The sequence below is a fragment of the Carassius gibelio genome, chromosome B9 (assembly GCF_023724105.1).
Source record: "Carassius gibelio isolate Cgi1373 ecotype wild population from Czech Republic chromosome B9, carGib1.2-hapl.c, whole genome shotgun sequence".
NCBI lineage: Eukaryota > Metazoa > Chordata > Actinopteri > Cypriniformes > Cyprinidae > Carassius > Carassius gibelio.
Window position 1 is genome coordinate 27,573,588 of NC_068404.1, and position 21,018 is coordinate 27,594,605.

General features: G+C 35.5%; 1 protein-coding gene across 1 annotated transcript in view; it reads left to right on the top strand.

The window, feature by feature from the left end:
• The first annotated feature begins 493 nt into the window (after positions 1 to 493).
• Positions 494 to 21,018, top strand: part of LOC127965155 (potassium voltage-gated channel subfamily H member 7) — an 82,294-nt gene continuing 61,769 nt past the window's right edge. Inside the window, exons 1-2 of the mRNA XM_052565760.1 lie at positions 494 to 1,000; positions 2,602 to 2,832. Of these exons, the coding sequence (XP_052421720.1) occupies positions 925 to 1,000; positions 2,602 to 2,832 (307 nt within the window). The 5' untranslated portion in view covers positions 494 to 924. The remainder of the gene's footprint in view (positions 1,001 to 2,601; positions 2,833 to 21,018) is intronic.

Here is a 21,018-nt window from a genome sequence, read left to right on the forward strand (position 1 = left end):
AGTAATTTCATCCTTAAAGAGGTAACAATCATACAGTTAGATTAAAAGACAATACACCCAGAAATTTGTTGTGAATTCCCAAGGCTATAAAAACACAAAAAGCTGACACTGCTCTTGTTTAAAGCTCCCGATTGGCGAACACTATGCACTCATACACTATGTACTTATGTACTACAGTATTCACTCAACCATGCAATGCATGAATTTTATAAGGTCATTTTGTCCTTAATAATGGGAGTCTAATAGCCACTTCCACTTCGTAATTAAATCTGCGACAGTGCATAAACATTACACACTTAAAGTGCACTTTTTCGTTTCGGAATTGTAAGTGTAAAAACGCTACTCGCACTATTTACTACCAAAAATATATAGAATAGGCTACTACAAAACGTCATAGTATAGGGTATGCGTACGCAATTTGGGACACACCTATTGTGCAGCCTACTTCGCACTTTACATTCATTAGTTTCGTAAATCCAAACCTCTGCTGCTATTTTTACACTTCAAAGTCACGAGCGCGATAACTCATCCCCCTTCACGTGCCATCGACGGAACGAGCGCCGCTGAGGCTGACTGCGCGCTGGGGTGAGTTTAGTGTCAGTCACAGCCCCTAGAGGCGGATCACAACACCGTCTTCCATTCGCCTTCCTTCAGCACCACACAGGACTTCACCCGTCTGCGGACAGCGATGCTCGTGCACCCGGAGCTCACCCGACTCTTCCTCATCACCGAGTCCCGTCGGTGTCGGTTTCGAGGAGTTCAGCCAAGACTCCGACACGCGTGTGACTACAAGCACCGAATCTGAGTTCACACGGACAAAAGCGCCCTGAAAGTGGAGAGATCGGACAAAGAGCCGCCTTTCGGATGCAGCTATAACTTTGAGGAGGTTTTCTTTCGGACGAACAGCTGAAGATTATTATAATCATGCATGTAAGGAGAGGACATGTCGCACCTCAGAATACCTTTCTTGGAATAATAATACGGAAATTCGAGGGGCAGAGTAAGTATTGCAAAACAAGCATAGGCTGTACGATTCTTTGTCTTCATGTGATTTAGATCATAAATGAAGTGCTAGTATTAATGCATATACAAAAACAGCTAATATGCGACCCTGGACCACAAAACCAGTCTCAAAGCTCTTTATTCTTTTCTTTTTATCCAGATTTATACATTATCTGAAAATAAATAAAGCTTTCGATGGATGTTTGGTTTGTTAGGATAAGGCAATGCTGAGATACAACTATTTGAAAAGGGTGCAACAAAATCGAAATATTGAGTAAATCTCCTTTGAAGTTGTCCAAATGAACTTCTTAGCAATACATATTACAAATCAAAAATTAAGTTTTGATATATTTACAGTAGTAAATTGGGAAAATATCTTTATGGAACACAATCTTTATTTAATATCCTAATAATATTTGGCATAGAAGAAAAATCGATTGTTTTGACCCGTACAATGTATTGTTGGCTATTGCTACAAATATACCCCAGAGACTTCAGACTGCTTTTGTGCTCCTGGATCACATATGCACAATATTCACACAGACACAGTTACATTTAAGGACAGTAAACAGTTGTTTGTTGGAGCGCATTCAGTGCATTTGTGTGCATATACTCCACTGCCTCTTCATATAAGGTTTTAAAGACTATTATCAATCAAACAAACTATGAAATGACTTAATATATAAAACATTATATGTCATACAGCTTTTATAAAGCTTTAGGGCATTAGAGTAACGACAGGAGCTGACACAAAGGCTTTCAGAGAGACTGGCAGATGACAGTCAGGAGACTTTCAGCATTGTCTCTCTGTAGTGTTCACACTTCAGATACATCTGTCAGATGACCGCGTTTATGTACACAGCAGCTATATACTGTTGAAATGCATGAATGAAAGCATGCTCTGCATGTATGAATGGTCAGATAAACGATGCTCTCATCTGAAGATCGCACACACACACGCATATACGTACACATGCACGCAGTGAAATCTAGACTACTGGAGCATATTTAAAGGATTTTTATGGCATGTGAGGTTTTTAAGCCCTTATTATATAATCTGTACAAGGTTCATTGACAATGTTAACAATGTTAATAATATACCTGATACCATTGTCATAAATGTTATAAGCTAGACTATTATTATAATTACTCATGCTGTAGATGAAAAACAGACTCACTTGAGCTTATTTGTCTTGACTTTCGAGTTCTAGGGGCAACTATTGAGAGACTTGATCAGAGAGAGAGCTAAAGATGAATTCATTTATAAATAAAAATATCAAAACTAATTCAATGTATTTGTAATTATAGTGGAATATACATTTCCTCCGTTGGGAATCACTACTATAAACTAATATCTGATTTTTTAATCTCAATGTAAACATAAGAAAGTCAGAACTTCATGCTTATATGTCAATAAAAGCTATAAATGAGATATTTTTGATGGCAATGAAAGATCAGATGGATCTCGTCTTTTGCTTGAGTGTGTTTCCTCTAATGTCTAGTTAGATCTGAACAATATCAAATTTGAACTAATTTCTCATCAAATGATGATCCAAGCCCATACTATACTAATTATGTGTGGTGTTTGGTTGTTTATAGATAAGAAGTTCATCATAGCCAATGCCCGGGTCCAGAACTGTGCTATTATTTACTGTAACGACGCATTCTGTGAGATGACGGGATTCTCCCGGCCGGATATCATGCAGAAACCTTGTACATGCGACTTCCTGCATGGCGAGCAAACCAAGAGACATGCGATTGCGCAGGTGGCCCAGGCTCTCCTGGGGTCAGAGGAACGGAAAGTGGAGATTACGTACCATCGCAAGGACGGTGAGTCCAGCCCCATCCTTTCCATTTGGGTCAGTGGTTTTGAACGGTGTAAAGGAAGAGAGGAAGATCAACAGAGAGAATGGCTGTGTTCCAAAACCAAGCCTCCTTGCTTAGAAACAGAAGCCAGCTGCCTTCTTAGGAGCCTTTCACTCATGGAGTGTGTTTGCATTACAAACAGCTTGATGCAAACTCTATCTCTGCAAGTTCTGTGAGTTTGAGTTGCTTATAACATGCTTTTGCATGCAAGTTTGTAATGAGAAACCTTTTGTATGGTTTATACATGTAAAAAAATAAGCATTTCAAAAAAGAAGTTTCCCTGCATTTTTCCAGCAGGATATAATATATTGATATATTGATATATATTGATTGTTTTTTTTTTTTTTTTTTTTTTTTTAGTTTTACATTTATTATCTGTGTTTTAAAAGCAAAGAAAAAAACAACAACCATGAATGTTAGTACTGTAACTGTACTGTTGTTAATAATAATAATTGTTATTGTTAATAATAATTACTAATAACTATTAAAATAAACAGTAATAATAATTATAATATAATAATAAATATAATGACTATATACATGAAAACATTAGGAAATACTTGAAAAGTATTATTGATATTTATTTTTTTATTGTGTTTTATTTTTTACAGTTTACATGAGTGAATGAATGAATTAAAAAAAAAAAAGACAATTGGATGTTTCATGGTTCCAAAAGAATAGGTGATCAACTAAATTAATCTAAACTAAACTGACGCAAAATACACTAACAAGCATACACAATACACCAGCTATTAGGTAAAATAGTCAAGTTTTAATACTTTATGGTACTGATGAATACTTGGTGAATAATGGTGCATCTATGATGACACTTATAACGGCAGCTTACTAGGTTTGGAACAGAACAAGAAATGCGAGTAGTGTGTCTCTTTTTCACACACCCTCTCTCTTTTGTTTTATCTCAGCTACAATATCATAAGTGTCTCATTTGGTGGGGAGGAAATCTGATTTCAGCTGAAGTGTGCAGTGAAGCAGGCGCACTAATGTGGGCATCCTTACACCCGCCTAGAGCTACTCAGTCAAATTCAGCCCTCAGCCTGTCCAATCCCTTCAAACACATGGGATTAAAGAAAAACACACGCCAGCGTCTGCTGCTGGAGCTCAGATCGGCTCTGCTAGCAGTGTTTGAACAGCTACACAGGAAGATGCTTTACTGATGAGCTAGAAACACAGTGTGTGCGTTACATGAGCCATGAGGTCTCCCTGTACCTCTGGGTTACAAATTATGCTCCACTGATATTTATTTCCATGACATGATCTGATCTAAAATAGCTTCAATAACTTAAATATGTATATATATATATATATATAATGAAAAATTATATATTTTTTAAAATTATAAGCATTTGTCAAATTTTTCCTTGGTTTTTTTCTGTTAATATTCTGACATAAAATAGCTTTTTTTGTTTTTGTTTAATTAGAGGGAATAAAACATTTTGTGCCCCCACTACAAAAAAATAGAAAACAATTATGAAAGATTATCAAAAATTACAATCAATAATTGTCTATTAGGAATATTATGAAATATTTTCTTTCCATTAGAAATTCTGGCATAAAATAGCTTCGGTAAAATAAAAATAGTGACAATCTTTTCAACAATGGGAAATATACCAAAAAAGTTTTATATATACAAATATATATATATATAAATGCAAAATTATTATTGTTTTTTTTAATCTATTTATTTATTTATTGGAGTAAGTAAATAAATTGTTACAGGCTATTTCACAATCAAAAATGGCAACAACAACAACAAAAAACATTCTGAATATAGATCAATTATCAAAAATGTTAATAAAAATAGCTGCAAATACATTCATTTTTTTCTAATTCAACAGTGGAACATTTCTTATGATTCTGTCCACTAACTGGATTGAATTTTTTAACTTGATTATTACAATTTATTCAATTGGGAGGACAATAAAAGAAGCAGAAAAACAATTCAGAAAATCATAGAGTGATAAGCTTTTTTTGGCTACTCAGCAACCATCCAGAACACCCTAGCAACCAAATCAAATTCACAAAAATTCCATGGCAACCACCCACTACACACTGGATCTGTTGCTCAAAAACAGCCTATTTTTTAATTCAAGACCCTTTCAAATGCAAGAATGCAAGGAAAATTAATAAGTTGACATACCAGTAATGCACCATAGTGATACTGACTGTAAATATGCACGATAAACTGTCTTTGTGATATATCTATTAAACACATAACAGCATATCTCTGTAAAATTGCATGGGTATAATAACACTGACATGCTGCATAGACATTATTGCATACTATGTACACACTGGAAGGACCTCAAGAGTTAAAAACCTTCAAAAATGAATTTCACCTGGGGAATATTTATATATATATATATGATTAAAGCTATTGTTTAATCACTTGCCTTTGAAGTTTCAGCTGAATACTGCAGTTTAATAGCTCCTGGTGCCGGGCGATTTCAACAGCCATTCCCTGTGCATAGATATTAATAAGCAGCATTTTAGCCAGCATAAAAGTAGGACTGAAATGCAGACTGAGCCTCATTAAGAAATCATTAGAGGTTCGGTTAAAGAGTGCTATCAAGCTGAGAGTAAAATTCAACACCCTGTACAGTACACACGGACTAACAATACATCATCTGAGACCCAAGGCTTCTGCCAGGAACCTCGTGCAGCCTATTCAGCCAAAGATATTAATTATAAAGCAGGTGTAATTAAATTTGAGATAGATAAGATGTTTAGGAGAAGAAGCACCTCTGAAGTGAGCTAATCAGGATCTGATAAGACTTTTGTTGATGTTTAATGAGTCAAAAGACGTATTAAACAACATGTGATGCATTCAAGTGATCAAAAGTGACATTAAAGACATTCATAATGTTAAGAGAGATTCTATTGCAAACAAATGCTGAATCTAATTACAGTTTCCCTAAAAATATAAAGCAGCACAACTGTTTTCAACATTGATAATAATCAGAAATGTTTCTTGAGCAGTAAATCGTCATATTAGGATGATTTCTGAAGATCATGTGACACTGATGTTACGATGCTGCACATCACAGAAATAAAATACAGCTGAAAAACTATTAAAAGAGAAAAAAAGTTATTTAAAACTGTAAAAATATTTCACAATAATTATGTTTTTCTGTATTTTTAATCAAATAAATGCAGCCTTGGTGAGCAGAAGAGGCTTCATTCGAAAACATTTCCAAATCTTACCGACCCCGAACTTTTCAGCACTAGCTTATATGATGAAAATGAAATTAAAATACGCTTTCTACATAAATAACACACAGTGTTGACTATTTCTTGAATAATCGAGTTAATACTTCACAAATAAAAGGATCCCATCTCATCTGAGTTTTTTTCTCTTCTCTTTTTATACTATTACGTAATGTGAAGCTAAAGGAGCTTCACATTATGTAACACTTGAGCTCAAAACAAAAGACTCACAAAAGCTAAACTAATATAATAAAAAGGCAATGTTCTGCGTAAAAAAAATCATAACATCCACCCTTGATCTGCTATAGTCCTGACGATAATCTGAAAAGCAGTTTCTTGTAAGAAGCTATAAAAAGACACCTGGAGCTTCAAACTGTTTTAACAGTTTTACAAACAAAGAAACAGCAAATTGATTTTCAATTATTACAGTAAGTCGCTGTGAAAGCAAATCAGTGTGTGTGTGTGTGTGTGTGTGCGGATCAGGCCACATCGCTGCCATGACCCTTGGTAGAGAGCGTTTGTTTAGTACTTCCAGGCACGTTGTGGATGAAGAGGTTTGTGGGTAATGGGCTCTGATGTCACATGCGTGTTGTAGAGCATATGGAGATGTCAGCTCGTGTGCAGTCTTAATGGAGTTATTACAGCGGTGCATCTGACACCTCACACGCAGCTCATGATGGATTACAGCGCTCATACAAAGCTGATGAGCCATCTATTTATTTCCATACACTTGCTTGTAGTGTCGTTCCTGAACAGAATCTGGTGTTTGAACCATTAACAAATTATGTTCCAATTATGCAATGTTTATTTTCCATTAGATATGCTGACACAAAATAGCCTATCTCTAATAGCATATACATATGTAGAACGATTTTTTTTGTTTGTTTAATAAGGGGGAAATAAAGATATTTTGAAAGTCACTTTCCACAAATAGTAAAGAAATAGTTTTCCTGTGATATATTTAAGGCTTTCCACTAAACACATAGGAGGAAAGAAAATCTGACATAAAACAGCTTCAACAGAATGAATGAATGAATGAATACAATTAAAATATCAGAAATATTATTATTTTTAGATTGTTTAACTAGGGGAATGAAACATTATAAATCAATACAATTGTATATATATATATATATATATATATATATATATATATATGTGTGTGTGTGTGTGTGTGTGTGTGTGTGTGTCTGTGTGTGTATTTGAGGGGGTTAAATCAGAACCACATTAGAAAAATATTGAAATTTTCAACAATAATAATGAAAAAAATCCATTGTGGAATTACACTTAGTTGATTATTGATTATTTATGAGATAATGAGATGCTATTTGTACACATGGAAGGACAATAAAACAAAATAATAAAACACTACAATAGATTACATTTTTTAAATAATAAAATATTATTATTACTATATATTATTACTTCCGCAAGGCAAAAAGAATAGTCCCTCACTGCTGCGGGTGTACAGATTCTTAATGCGTTTATTGCAACTACATTTAATCATTTTCTCATAAATAAATGGCTTGACACAACTCATACCGGGGCAGAGCCTAGACAGGCTTTCTTCCGTGTAGACCAGCAGTTATTAAAGAGCCAGAGGGTCTGCAAAATAATTTGCTATAGCCTACCTTATTCTTTATCTTATTCTTAGGTTCCTCATTCTAGCTTGTGTATGTATATATATATATATATATATATATATATATATATATATATATATATAGTGTATGTGTGTGTGTGTGTGTGTGTCTATATTGTATTTTTTAAAGAGGTCATTTGGTGCTGCTAAAAAAAAACATTATTTGGTGTAATGAAATGTGTTTATGTGGTTTAAGGTAAACAAAAAAACACATTCTTTTTCACATACTGTACATTATTGTTTCTCCTCTATGCCCCGCCTTCTGAAGCGTGTCGATTTTTACAAAGCTCATCGGTCTGAAAAGCGAGGTGTGCTCTGATTGGCCAGCTATCCAGTGTGTTGTGATTGGCCAAATACCTCAAGTGTGTGACAGAAATGTTACGCCCCTAAACATATTGTGATGCTTTGTCCGGTCAGAGCGACATAAACATAGGGGGCAGCTGTGGCCTAATGCTTAGAGAGCTGGACTAGTTACCTGGTTGGTGTGCACTTGGATGGGTTAAATGTAGAGCAACAATTCTGAGTATGCGCTACCATACTCGGCAAATGTCACAATTTTTTTACTTCACTTTTCACTTTTCATAAAACCGAAACAGCATCACCAGCCTTGAGTGATTCTACGAAAGGGCATCCATTGGGTTTGCCACACAAAGTACTTTTGCTTTCACAGTGAAATGCACAGTGTCTATACAAAATAGAAGCAGCGGTAACAACAATACTACAACAAGAATAAATGGTACGCCTTCTTTCTTTGCATGAACATCTGGGCGGTTGTTATACATAGTTACACATATGACATAGATATGTGGGAGCGAGTTTGAACGAGCCATTTTAGGGGGGTGTGGACGAGTCTTAATTTTTATAAATAATATCTCTTTAAATTTGAGACTTTAGTCTTTGCAACTTTACAGATCTTCTTTATTCACCAAGAGCCTGTAACACTCCAAAGAGAAAGGAACTTTTTAATTTTTTAATTTTAAATTTTTTTTTTATCAATTTAACATACTAAACAAAAATTAGAAATTTTGCCTTGGTAACTAGCTGAGATGTGATTTCTTGATTATTACATTTACATTTAGTCATTTAGCGGACGCTTCTATCCAAAGCAATTTACAAAGACCAACGAGAGAGCAACTTGCACATAGTAGTCAGTAGTCTTGCACATAGCAAGTTTTTTTTTTTTTAATAAATAAATTAGAACAAAACAAATAGAATAGAATAGAATATAATATAATAGAATAGAATAGAATAGGTAAGGGCTAGTATTAACTGGTAAGTTGATGGCAAAAAAAAAAAAAAACAGACAAACAGACGAACAGAGGTCTGACATGAGCTTTCTTCGGCTCGTTGTAGACCACTGTCGCTGCTGCATTCTGGATCAGTTGCAGAGGCTTGACAGAACATGCAGGAAGGCCCGCCAAGAGAGCATTAAAATAGTCCAATCTGGAGAGAACAAGAACTTGGACAAGGAGTTGTGCAATCTGCTCTGTTCTGTCTTAGCAAGGTTGAGTTGAAAGTGATGAACCTTCATCCAGCCAGAAATGTCTGTTTACGCTGCAATGCGAACAGCTACTGTCGTATCATCTGGTTGGAATGAGAAATAGAGCTCAGTGTCATCAGCATAGCAATGATAGGAAAAGCCATGATTCTGAATGACAGATCCTAAAGATGACATGTACAGTAGATGGACAAGAGAAGTGGTCCAACCACTGAGCCTTGAGGAACCCCAGTAGCAAGAAGTTCAAGAAGTTCCCTCCAAGACACCCTGAAGGACCTACCAGAGAGATAAGACTTGAACCACTGAAGTGTGGTTCCTGAGACAATTACCCTTATGAGGGTGGACAGTGTCAAAAGCAGCAGACAGATCCACCACATCATGGTACTGAAGATTTGGAAGCTGCGCTTTCCAGTGTTAGGGCTTTAGTAACCGAGAGCAGTGCAATCTCATTTGAGTGGCAACTTTTGAAGCCAGATTGGTTGCTGTCCAGGAGGTTGTTCTGTGCAAGAAAGTTGGTTGAACACAACTCGCTCAAGTATCTTTGCAATGAACAGAAGAAGGGATACCGGTCTGTAGTCTTCTAGAAGTGCTGGATTTAGAAAGGGTTTCTTAAGCAGTAGGGTTACCCGAGCCTACTTGAATGCTGTGGGAAATGTACCAGAGTTAAGAGAGGTGTTGATAATGTGAGTGAGCTGGGGTATACGTGAAAAAGATGGGATAGGATCAAGCGGCAGGTAGTAGGATGATTGGAAAGGAAAAGTTTAGAAACGTCTGCCTCAGAGTGGAGAGAAGAAGGAGAGATTGAGTATCTGTGGTTAAGATGTTTTTGCAAGTTTGTGGAGAATTGGTTGCTGATTACTCTGTATAGAACATCATCGAACAGTTTTCACTATCAAGCTATTTTTGTGTTTAAATTTATATCAATTTATATCAAACACCACTAAACACTACTGGCATTATAATAAATTTGAGTGATAAGTCCAGAAGATACTTTTTTTCTCTGTCGGATACTATTTCTGCTTGTGTTCAAATTAATTAATGGAAGGAGCAATAATTCATATGCTCATATACTCCTATATGCTATTTGTTTTTCACTTTGAAACTTGAGATACATTATTTTCATGCTAAAACAATTTAGGATCAACCCATCCATTTTTAATGGTGGATGAATTTAGATAATTTACCAGCCATACATATGTCTTATCGGTCATGAAAATGTATTTTTCTTTTGTAATTTTAATTGAATCGTGGAGAGATGACAGGAAATGAATGAGAAACGATGAGAGCCGGATTCAAACTCGGGTCACCAGCACACAAGCACTATTGCGCAACATGTCAGAGCACATTTACTAACCACTGAGCCATGTCTCTGACATTTTGTATTATTTTTATGGAAAATATATTTTAGTCCCTGTGACAATGTCACTGCTTGCATATTTGTGACAGAAAGCACAGGTCATGGCGTATGTGTCTCTCTGTGAAATTGCACCTGTCATAAAAATGTGAAAACACATCATCATTTAGTTCCTAGTAATAATGTAAGGAATTTTACAGGTGCAGTTCTAGAGGAAATTAACCTAGATTTCCAAGATGGTACATTTTCAGCAGATGCTTTCTTTAGTAGATGGTTTGTATGTGTTTGATTTGAATCATGTGCATCGTTGACTAGCATTCATCAGCTGAAATCAGGTATAGTTGCAGTTTATAATAAAGTAATTGTTTTATATAATTGCCAAAAACATCGTATTTGATGCTTGGTGAATACTATATATTATAGACATCGCAATAACAAAAATCACAAATTAGATCTCTTTAATAACTTCAAGTTCCTCTAGACCTTAATAAGATTAAACTGATAGCAAATGGAGATGTTTTTATTTTCCTACTTTTCAAATTTTCCTTTTATATAAATGCTCTAGTAGTCCTTGAAGTTTCTCAATAATATCTAAGTTTTCCCAGCTTTACTATTTTTTAACTAAAACTAAGGCTGATGATACTCTGGGCAACCTTTTGAGAAATGTTGCGAGGCAACTTTGGTTAAAGTTGTCGTCAGAAGGCAACCAGGCGAGACACAGGGCAACTAAAACTGAAATTAAAATTTAAACCACTATCGTCAAAGATTAGTGACAATTATCATACAGTTTGGATTGGCGGTATGGTTCTGTTCTGGGCAAGACTCGCTGCGCATCCATACAGCCTATCATGGATAAGAGCAGGGAGAGCAACGATAACCCTTTTAGGGTAAACAGAACAGATCCAACATTAATGTATTGCGGATATGTTCAAAATTTTAACACAACATAAAAAAAATTATTCTACTTCAAAGGGGAATCCGAAGGCCGAGTTCTGACTGGACAAGAGGTGGAGCTGGGGATGGAGGAGGGTAATTAGCTATTGAGCAACGTGAAAACTGCTGATAATACTGAAGGACCTTATATATAGGTGCTGTGTTTTAAGTAAGTTTAAATAAGTATTAGTAATTTATTTCAGCTAGTTGTATTTGATATACTAAATAAATAAAAAATACATTGAGAAAAAAAACATAGATAAAAGCAAATTTCTAAATATTACTAAAAGTTCTAATAGCATGTAAAATTGTTAAAATAACAGTGGTGTCAGTCCCAAAAGTTAAAGAAAACTCAATAAGTGCTCAAACATTTTTCATCAAACTCTAATTAATGAAACTTTATTAATTATTAATCAAGTTGGGTCGAAACTGATGCCCATACAAAATATGAGATGACAGAGCAATAAAACTCTGCAAACAAACACTTGTGCTGTGCATATGTCGGAGAGGTTTCATTTCACTGTCAGTCATTGCTTCTTTGCTCCTCAGTGAACATGTCAAAGCATGTGTTTGTTGGATCTGTCAAAGTAGCTGCTCACGAGTGTCCTGTCCTTTTAAGGACAAAAGTTGACACCGATCAAGCGTGCCGGAGCTAAAGAGATAATGAGACGGTCGCAGAAACGCCGCAGGACTGGAGCCATGTGGCGAGCGGAGGTGCTGGGTTTCAGCCGCTCCATCTCCTCCGTGAAGGGCTTTATTCTGGTCTTTCTGAAGACTGGAAGGGATGGAGGGCACTGGAGGTACAGTGTAACAGCAGGTGCAGGATGGTTGCTCTTGAAAGGGCAGCATGCATTATTAAAGGGCCACCACCTCTTTGGTTACTCTTGCATCTGTTATGAAATAGCGGCATGTGTTTGGCTAGTCAGGCTATGCATGTCTGGCAGAGAGAGTGAGAGCGGTCAGCCAATTAAAATAAAGAGCATTCAAAACATATCATATCATCATATAACACGGTCAGGTGTCATCTGCAGTTCTCTAAAATAGCATTTGCATTTATTTCTCTGTTATAGATAAAAAACTTTATCCTAAGTAACTCATAGGTAGTGTTGATTATGAAATGTAGATGTTTTCCACAGGGTTATAATAGTAAACAAAAACTAAAATAAACACTAAACTAAAAAGTTTTTTTTTTTGGTTCAACTTGTGTACTAAAATAACTAAAACAGAAATACAAATTAATAATAAATACACTGACGTATTTTAGAACAAAACTAACAAAACCACACTATACACTTACTAAAACCTAAAAACTAAAACTATAATAACATATCAATGATGCCAAAATAGTGCTCATTTTCAAAGCATTAAAATAATATATATTTTTTCATCATTTACTGACTATTGAAAAGCACAAAAAAAATAAAAATATAATAAAATCTCATTAAATAAATTCATATAAATTGTACAAATCTTCTGAAGTTATCTGATAAATGTATGTGAGGAAGAGGACTGAAATTTAAGCTAATATTCACTCATAATTGTCTCATCTGCAAGAATCAAATTCAAAAGGAAGAAATGTATATATATATTTCACATTAGACTAATGACAATAACTTTTCTTCTTGCATTGTTGTAATGAGAATTGTGCTTGTCAGTAAAATTCAATTTCTAAAGGTTGGCAAAATCAATTTTTTGGGTCAATTATTCCTTTGAAACAAACTAAAAAAGCCTTACAAAAGATGTGCATCCAGCAAAAAATCCTTCATAGCTCAGCTATATTTCATTTTGGCATCAGTCGATTTCAGACTCTTCTCGAAAACATCCTTAGAATTCCCTATGAAGTAAAAACAGACACAAATTTGGGAAAACAGTGAAGGTATAGAGAAATGAATGTGAATAGCAGCTCAGATTACTGTATTAAAAATGTTTGAGTTCACACTTCCTCCGTCTTGGCAAACACTCTCCTTTCTAGAGAAACATTTGAGATATCTCACATGGGATTTTTCTCTGAACACTTGTGTTTAAGATTCATCATTCACGTTCCATTAGCAGGTCTGACCAGCACCTGCAGATGGGCAGTGCATTATAATGGGCATATGTCTGTCCAATACATCAGGACCTCGTCTAATGAAACATATCTCCTCAGCTAAGGGAAGCCTTTTTGAAAGCCATCCAGATGCAACCTAAACCATCTGGTCCTCTGCTGCTGCCAGCATCGCCTACCGCTCCTTCTGTTCTCCACTGTAATGTGGCGAGATTGAATCTGGCTCGCACATACAAATGCAATAGAAGTGAATGAGGAGATCATGTGGATTCCATTGTGAAATCCTTATTTAGAACAACAGCTTTCAGAGCACTGACTGGTTTTGGGGAACTCATAAACATCGCTTTGGTTTGCAATTGCATTATTTGGATGAACTGAAGACTTACCAGACAGTGGTTTTGTGTGAAGGTGTCTTTTTAAGTTTCAAAATGCCTTCCAAGACCTCGAAACATCACATCAGATGATCTGGAACAAATTCCAGTGAGCGTTAAACTAGATAACAGAAGAAATATCGAAAGCAATAGTTTAGTTATTTACACAACCTCATGTAGTTCCAAACCACATGCTGTTATTTGTATTTTTATTTTTTATTTATTTTTTCTTTTTCTTTTTTACAACAACATTTTATAGTTATGAAGGCGCACTAAAAACAAGATTTTGTGGCCACAAATGAGGAATTCTTTTCCATGACTTCTATTATTAATGAATTCCCTTGTTCCCTCATTTAAAGCCACATTTTACTAAATCATTCCCTGGTTTAGTAACTAATTAGTACACTGTAGAAACAAACAAACATGTAAATTAAACTAAATTAAAAGATTATTGGAGTACATTTAACTAGAAAATACTGCTATAAATAATTATAGTGAACAAAAGAATATGGTTATTATAGAGAACTAAAACAAACAAAAAAAATGCAACTGTGCTTGCAGCGACCCGGGTTTGATTCAGAGTTAATTTCGTCAACAGCATTGTTTCACAAATGAAAACGAGACGAAAAAAACTTTCTGAATGACTAAAACAATGACGTCAATCTTTTAACATTAACGTCAACGAATAAAAATGAGACAAGAAAGTTAGGGAAAGATGACTGGACAGAAATCCAATTTCAAATTTTCCATTTGGATGAGTATTCAGGTAAACACACCCCCGGTTGTCTTAAGCGAATGTAATCTGGTCTGAGAATATCGGATGTTTTTCAATTTTCAACACAGACATTCAGAGCTCTCTTTTTGTCCTGAGGCCGATTTCTCATGATGTAACCCAATGGATCATGCTGCTGTAAGACAGATGAGGAGCAGAATAAGACAAATGCCTCTCGACCATTTCAGAACATGACAGTGGACAATATCATCACTGGTGGTTGAGCGAAATCCTGCTCGAATGTAATAGCCAATCATGTCTGCTCTTGGAGTGGGCATGATGCTCATCAGTCTGGAGGACAACTTCAAGCAGAGCTGATTAGAAATGAAAGTAGGCCATGTCGTCTGGCTTGCAGCAGCCCCAGTAAGACCAGAGCAAAGCCACATGGCCAGCAGACCGCAAACAATGGGTTAGTAACTCTCCTTCCCCTCCTCCATTGCTCGTCTCTGATTGGTGGATTCCCAGACCAGTTGTGCATTAACTACAGCAAAACAGCCCCGCAACACCACCGCTGTCACAGCGCATTAGACACATACACGGGGGAAAGAGGAACTTTCTATGGTTTTCTCATGCCTTTTAGAATTTTACAAAAATTCATATTTCAAATTAACGTTCTTTTGAACTTTCTGTTCATCAGAGAATCCTGAAAAATCAAATGTCTCACAGTTTTCACAAAAACATTAAGCAGCACGACTGTTTTCAGCATTGACGATGATAGGAAATGTTTCTTGAGCAGCAAATCAGCATGTTTGAATAATTTCTAAATGATCATGTGACACTGAAGACTGGAGGAATGATGCTAAAAATCCAGCTTTAATCACAGAAATCAATTACTTTTTAATAGATTAAAATAGAAAACATTTAATTTTACATTTTAAAAGTTTTTATTTTTCATCAAATAAATGCAGCCTTCTTTGAAATACATGAGAAATCATATAGATTAGATTACATTAATGCATTAAGCAGACGCATTTATCCAAAGCGACTTACAGTGCATTCAAGCTTAAAAAATATTTTCGCCAGTATGTATGTTCCCTGGGACTCGAACCCACAACCTTTTTTTCAATGCTAATGCAATACTATACCACTGAGCAATAGTAAAACATTCTTTTTAATGAACGTTAAGTAAAATTTCATGAAAAATACCAATATATCTAACAAATATAAAAAAGTATTTGCTTAAAAAATAATATGGGTCATTCTTTTGTAGTTGGGAAAATGAAAATGTTAGCAGGGGAAGGTAAAAAAGTAATACAGCTACTAGCCAAATCTCTATTGCTGAGCCCTGAAGGAGAACTCTGATTATGATAACTGGGGCCACATTACACACACTTTCTATAGGATTAATCTAATTAATTAATATATATATATATATATATATATATATATATACAGTATATATATACTTTTTCTCTGAATTCTGAGTTTATATCTCACATTTCTGACTTCTTTAATTTTGAGTTCACATGATGCAATTCTCACTTGTTTCCTCAGAATTTTGAGTTTACATCTCACTATTCATACTTTTTTTTAGAATCTTGACTTTTTTTAATTTTTCTAAATTCTTCTCTCAAAATTATGAGTGTCTTAGCAGTTAAATTTTTTCTTTTCTTTTTTTACTTTGAATTTTCATGTTGCACTTTTTGTTCAGACCTCATTTTTCCCCTTATATACTCTGTTCTGAGTCATGAGATGCTTTTTTACATCTTGTGTCAGAAATGAGCTTCCAAAAGCATTTGTTTGGTGGGCCACCATTGCACATGAAATAAATATGGCACCCTCTGTCATTTTCTAAATAATGCAGAATAATGCAATACAGAGTAACAGTTTTATGGACAAAAAAACAACAACAACATTGTAAATCACAAAATATTGCCTCAATAGGAATTCACTAAAATGCCTGAATGTCCTGCAGGCACTCACTGTTTTTTTTTTTTTTTTATATAAAATGAAGTTTTTTTTCCTCTAAGCTGGTCATGTGTTTTCTCCCGAGTAATGTTCAGCGACACTGGATTAAAACAGTCAACTGCATGAGATTACCCAAGCATACGCTGTAATCTGATTCCCTCTCACATGTTCATTCACAATTTGCATGCCTGTCTTGTTTGTTTTTCTCAACCTTAGTGGACGGTCACCGCTGTATCATTGAGCCGTTACACGAGTGAATGACAATGCTGCAACCTTTCACCTGCGGTCATTACACTCTGATGGCTTGTCTAGCGAATGAAAAGCCTTTAGTTTATAAGGAGTTATATAGTGAAACCTATCCCTCTGCTCGGTAATGACTTAACACAGTCTTTCCTGAAGGTATGACCATAACAGATCTATTTTTAGCCTTCAAAAGCCTTAACTCGCCCAGTGAATGAAACTAAATCTGTTCTCCCTGGGGATGGAGGAACTCAATTGCTCGAGCCTGAGATGAAATTATGAGGGGGAAGAAATGTGAAGAATACTGAAATGTTTTGTTTTGCATCCTCCAATTTTTTTTATATCGCTCTTCTAGTAAATTGTGTTGTCACCTTGTCATGCATTCACTCTGAATAGACCGATAAAATAATGCTCACTGTGACGCAAACGATGAGGATTTGACAGGTTTTTATGACACCCATCATGATGAAGCGCAGCTTTCTATTAAAGATCATCATGTCAGGACTTGCCAGTCACATCTGCCAAGAAAAATGCACAAAAGTCCTGTTAGATGCTGTTAACTAATCTCTATTATGTTGGACAGAAATACAAATTTAGTTTTCTCAAAGAGCCAGTTCTCATATGATGCATATACATCATAAATCAATATCGACAAAACGTTAGCAGCTTTATACACTGCAGCTTGATCTCATAAATGTTACATACAAATGGTAACAAAATCGTATATTTAAATTTCTCTTCATTTGTAAAGCATCTAAAATGCAGGTGATTTAGTATGAATTACTTCCATTTAGTTCCAAAAAAATACTATGAAAATATTGATTATGATTCCAACATTGTTCGCCCCCATCTTACCAGGATGATGAAGATGAAATGAGGGTGAATATTCTGCGAGGCAATGATCCCAAACACACAGCCAAGGAAACTCTAAATTGGTTTCAGAGAAGAAAGTAAAGTTGCTAGAATGGCCAGCCAATCACCTGAACTGAATCCAATAGAAAATCTATTGAAATAACTCAAGATTAGAGTTCATAGAAGAGGCTCACAGAAGCTTCAAGATTTGAAGACTGTTTGTGTGAAAGAATGGACCAAAAATCAGACCTGAGCAATGCATGCAGCTAGTTTCTCCTTACAGAAGGGGTCTTGAAGCTCTTATTACCAACAAAGGCTTTTGTACGAAGTATTAAATGCATTTCAGTAAGCGTGTCCAATACTTTTTCCATAGTTCATTCCATTTTGTCACACAGAACCTAATTTCTAAACTTATTTGTATTGTTTTCTTTGTATGCAAGGATTACTTGGATTGTTACCGACATTTGGTGAATATTTCGTGTGAACAGCACCTTTAGAAATATATTAACTGAGAAAAATGATGAAAAATTGTTATTTTTTTCTCTTTTTCGCCATTGTCAGGTGTGAGACAAAGTAAATTCTGTACCCTGGGTTTAAGTCTTCATTCACAAGGACATCCGTGAAATGCATACTTGTATTTTGATGACTTCGATGAGCCACATTGTTTTAATTATTGATGGTGGAAATGGGAATCTAATGAAATTTCCATCATCTTGAAAGGAGAACTGTGTTTAGAGCAAGAGTTTTATGTGCAGGCAAGTGCACCAGATGCAGAGTCAATAATATACTGTCATTAGCTGCATTTTATTTGTTGCATTTGTTGCATTAGTTTCTCAATAACATGCAGCTCAAAGAGCACTGACCGTCTTATAATGTAAGGAACTGATAGATGAGCACATGCTACTCCTAGAAGAGTTAACTAATTGTCTTATGCTGATATTGGTGAAGCTGTGTTGGAAGTTTAGAGGAAGTCTGGTGCAGATTGCCAGTTTAATTAATGGTAGATTAATATATCAGACAATACTTGGCTAATTTGAGATTATACTGACATCAGTTAATAATCCTACCATTTGTGTTAATAATAATAGATAATAGATATATTTGTTTTCCGTATTTTTTGTCCATTTTAGTAAAAACTGTGTACAGTGAGTGTTTTCGTCAATCTTGTGTATGTGTTGTAATTATTAACCAAAATACAGTTTTCAGTAATTGAAACAAGCTGTAATATAAATATTATAAATATATAAAGAAACACCTAAAACTTACGAAACCATAAACAAAAATTAGAAATGTTCAGATAAATAATTAAAAAAGACGAAATAATTAAAATAAAAAACCATATGAAATAAGCACTATATTTTAATATATCTACTATACGTTTATTATAAAAAGTATTATGATTAATAGGTACTAGGCTATGTTATAACTGAAATAAAAAATAAACAGAAAATACTTAAAAATAATAAAAATGCACAAAATTACTAAAACTTAAAAATCTAAGCTAATTTTAAATATAAATAAATACTCTAATATTACATCCAGATACAGTGTACAGAATAAAACACGGCCCATACATTATTAGTGTGCTTGGAGAGAAGAAGCAGAATGTATGATATGACTATTGGATATCTGATTAATTGAAACAAACCTAAACAGTATTTGGGATAAACAGGAGCTGTATTTGTACGCCTGTTGAGTTATAAATAGCTGCTCAAGGATGATGCCAAGATGGCCACAGAGTGACTGATGTAAAGTGACCCTTCTATGTTTCATTTGTCCTTATAAAGTTGCATTATATCCGCCATCCTGCTCTCTGCGAATGGCAGCTGACCGTTAAAAAGCATATATCCACCAACTACTAATCATCAGTTTTACATTTCCTAAAGAAAATGTGAGTGCTACTCATCTTGTTCTGTGTGGTCAAAGTCTAAAACTGACCTTCATCGTCTGGTCTGTATAAATGACTGTACGTGTGTGACTGGTTAGTAAAAGCTCACCTCTAGGAGTAACTGGTCGTTGTGCACGGTTTGGTCTGTGAGTGAGTGTAGCTGTGTGACAGATGACAGCTCTATCATGACTGATGTGCTCAGTGCTGAAGCCCAGGAGGAAAGGAAGAGCGTAGTGAGCTGGAAAAACACTGAGTCGATAAGGTGTCTTAGATGGGTTGTCAGGAGTTTCGGTTCCTTGCCACTGTCGCCTTTGGTCTTATGTTGGGGTTTAAAAGATGATTCATATTCAGTAGTTATCCAATCACATGATCAGTTGAGGCAGAGTCACATTACTTGTTTTGATGCACATCAAGGACGTTTTATGCATATTTTTAGAACTGCACATCCAGACGATGGGGAAGTCGTGGCCTAATGGTTAGAGGGTTGGACTCCCAATTGAAGGGTTGTGAGTTCTAGTCTCGGGCCGGCAGGAATTGTGGGTGGGGGGAGTGCATGAACCGCTCTGTCTCCACCTTCAATACCACGACTTAGGTGCCCTTGAGCAAGGCATCGAACCCCCAACTGCTCCCCGGGCGCCGCAGCATAAATGGCTGCCCACTGCTCCGGGTGTGTGCTCACAGTGTGTGTGTGTGTGTGTGTGTTCACTGCTCTGTGTGTGTGCATTTCGGATGGGTTAAATGCAGAGCACAAATTCTGAGTATGGGTCACCATACTTGGCTGAATATCACTTCACTCACTTCACTTTGTATTTCCATCTGTTATTTTTTATGCGATATCCCAAATTTTGCATGCAAATAGGTGAAAGGAAACATAACTTGAGTTGAGAATTGAGTAAACACTGAACTAAACTGAGTGAAATAATGACAGTTTTGTCATCTGTAGAGCTGTATACTTGAAATTGAAGTGGTTTCATAATTGACAAACTTTGCAACATTGACACTGTCACTGAACTGAATCAACATTGAACTGGATTGAGCTGGATAATGACACTCGTATCTTCTGTAGAGTTTCTTATAGCTGAAATTGAAGTGGGTCCATAATTGAACTTCACAGCATTGATATTGTTATTAAACTGAATTGAATCAACATTGAACTGTATTATCACATCCTTGTCTTCTGTTGAGCTGCTTGTAGTTATAATTGAACTTTGCACCATTGACACGGTCACTGAACTGAATCAACATTGAACTGCACTGTGCTGAATAATGACACTTTTGTTTTATGTAATGCTGCTTACATCTCAAATTGAATTGAACTGAATTAAATCAACAATGAACTAAAAAGAGCTGAATATTGACAGTTCAGTTCATGTTCAATGCACTCAGAGAGAGAGAAATAGAATGGTTCACAATAATGGATAAT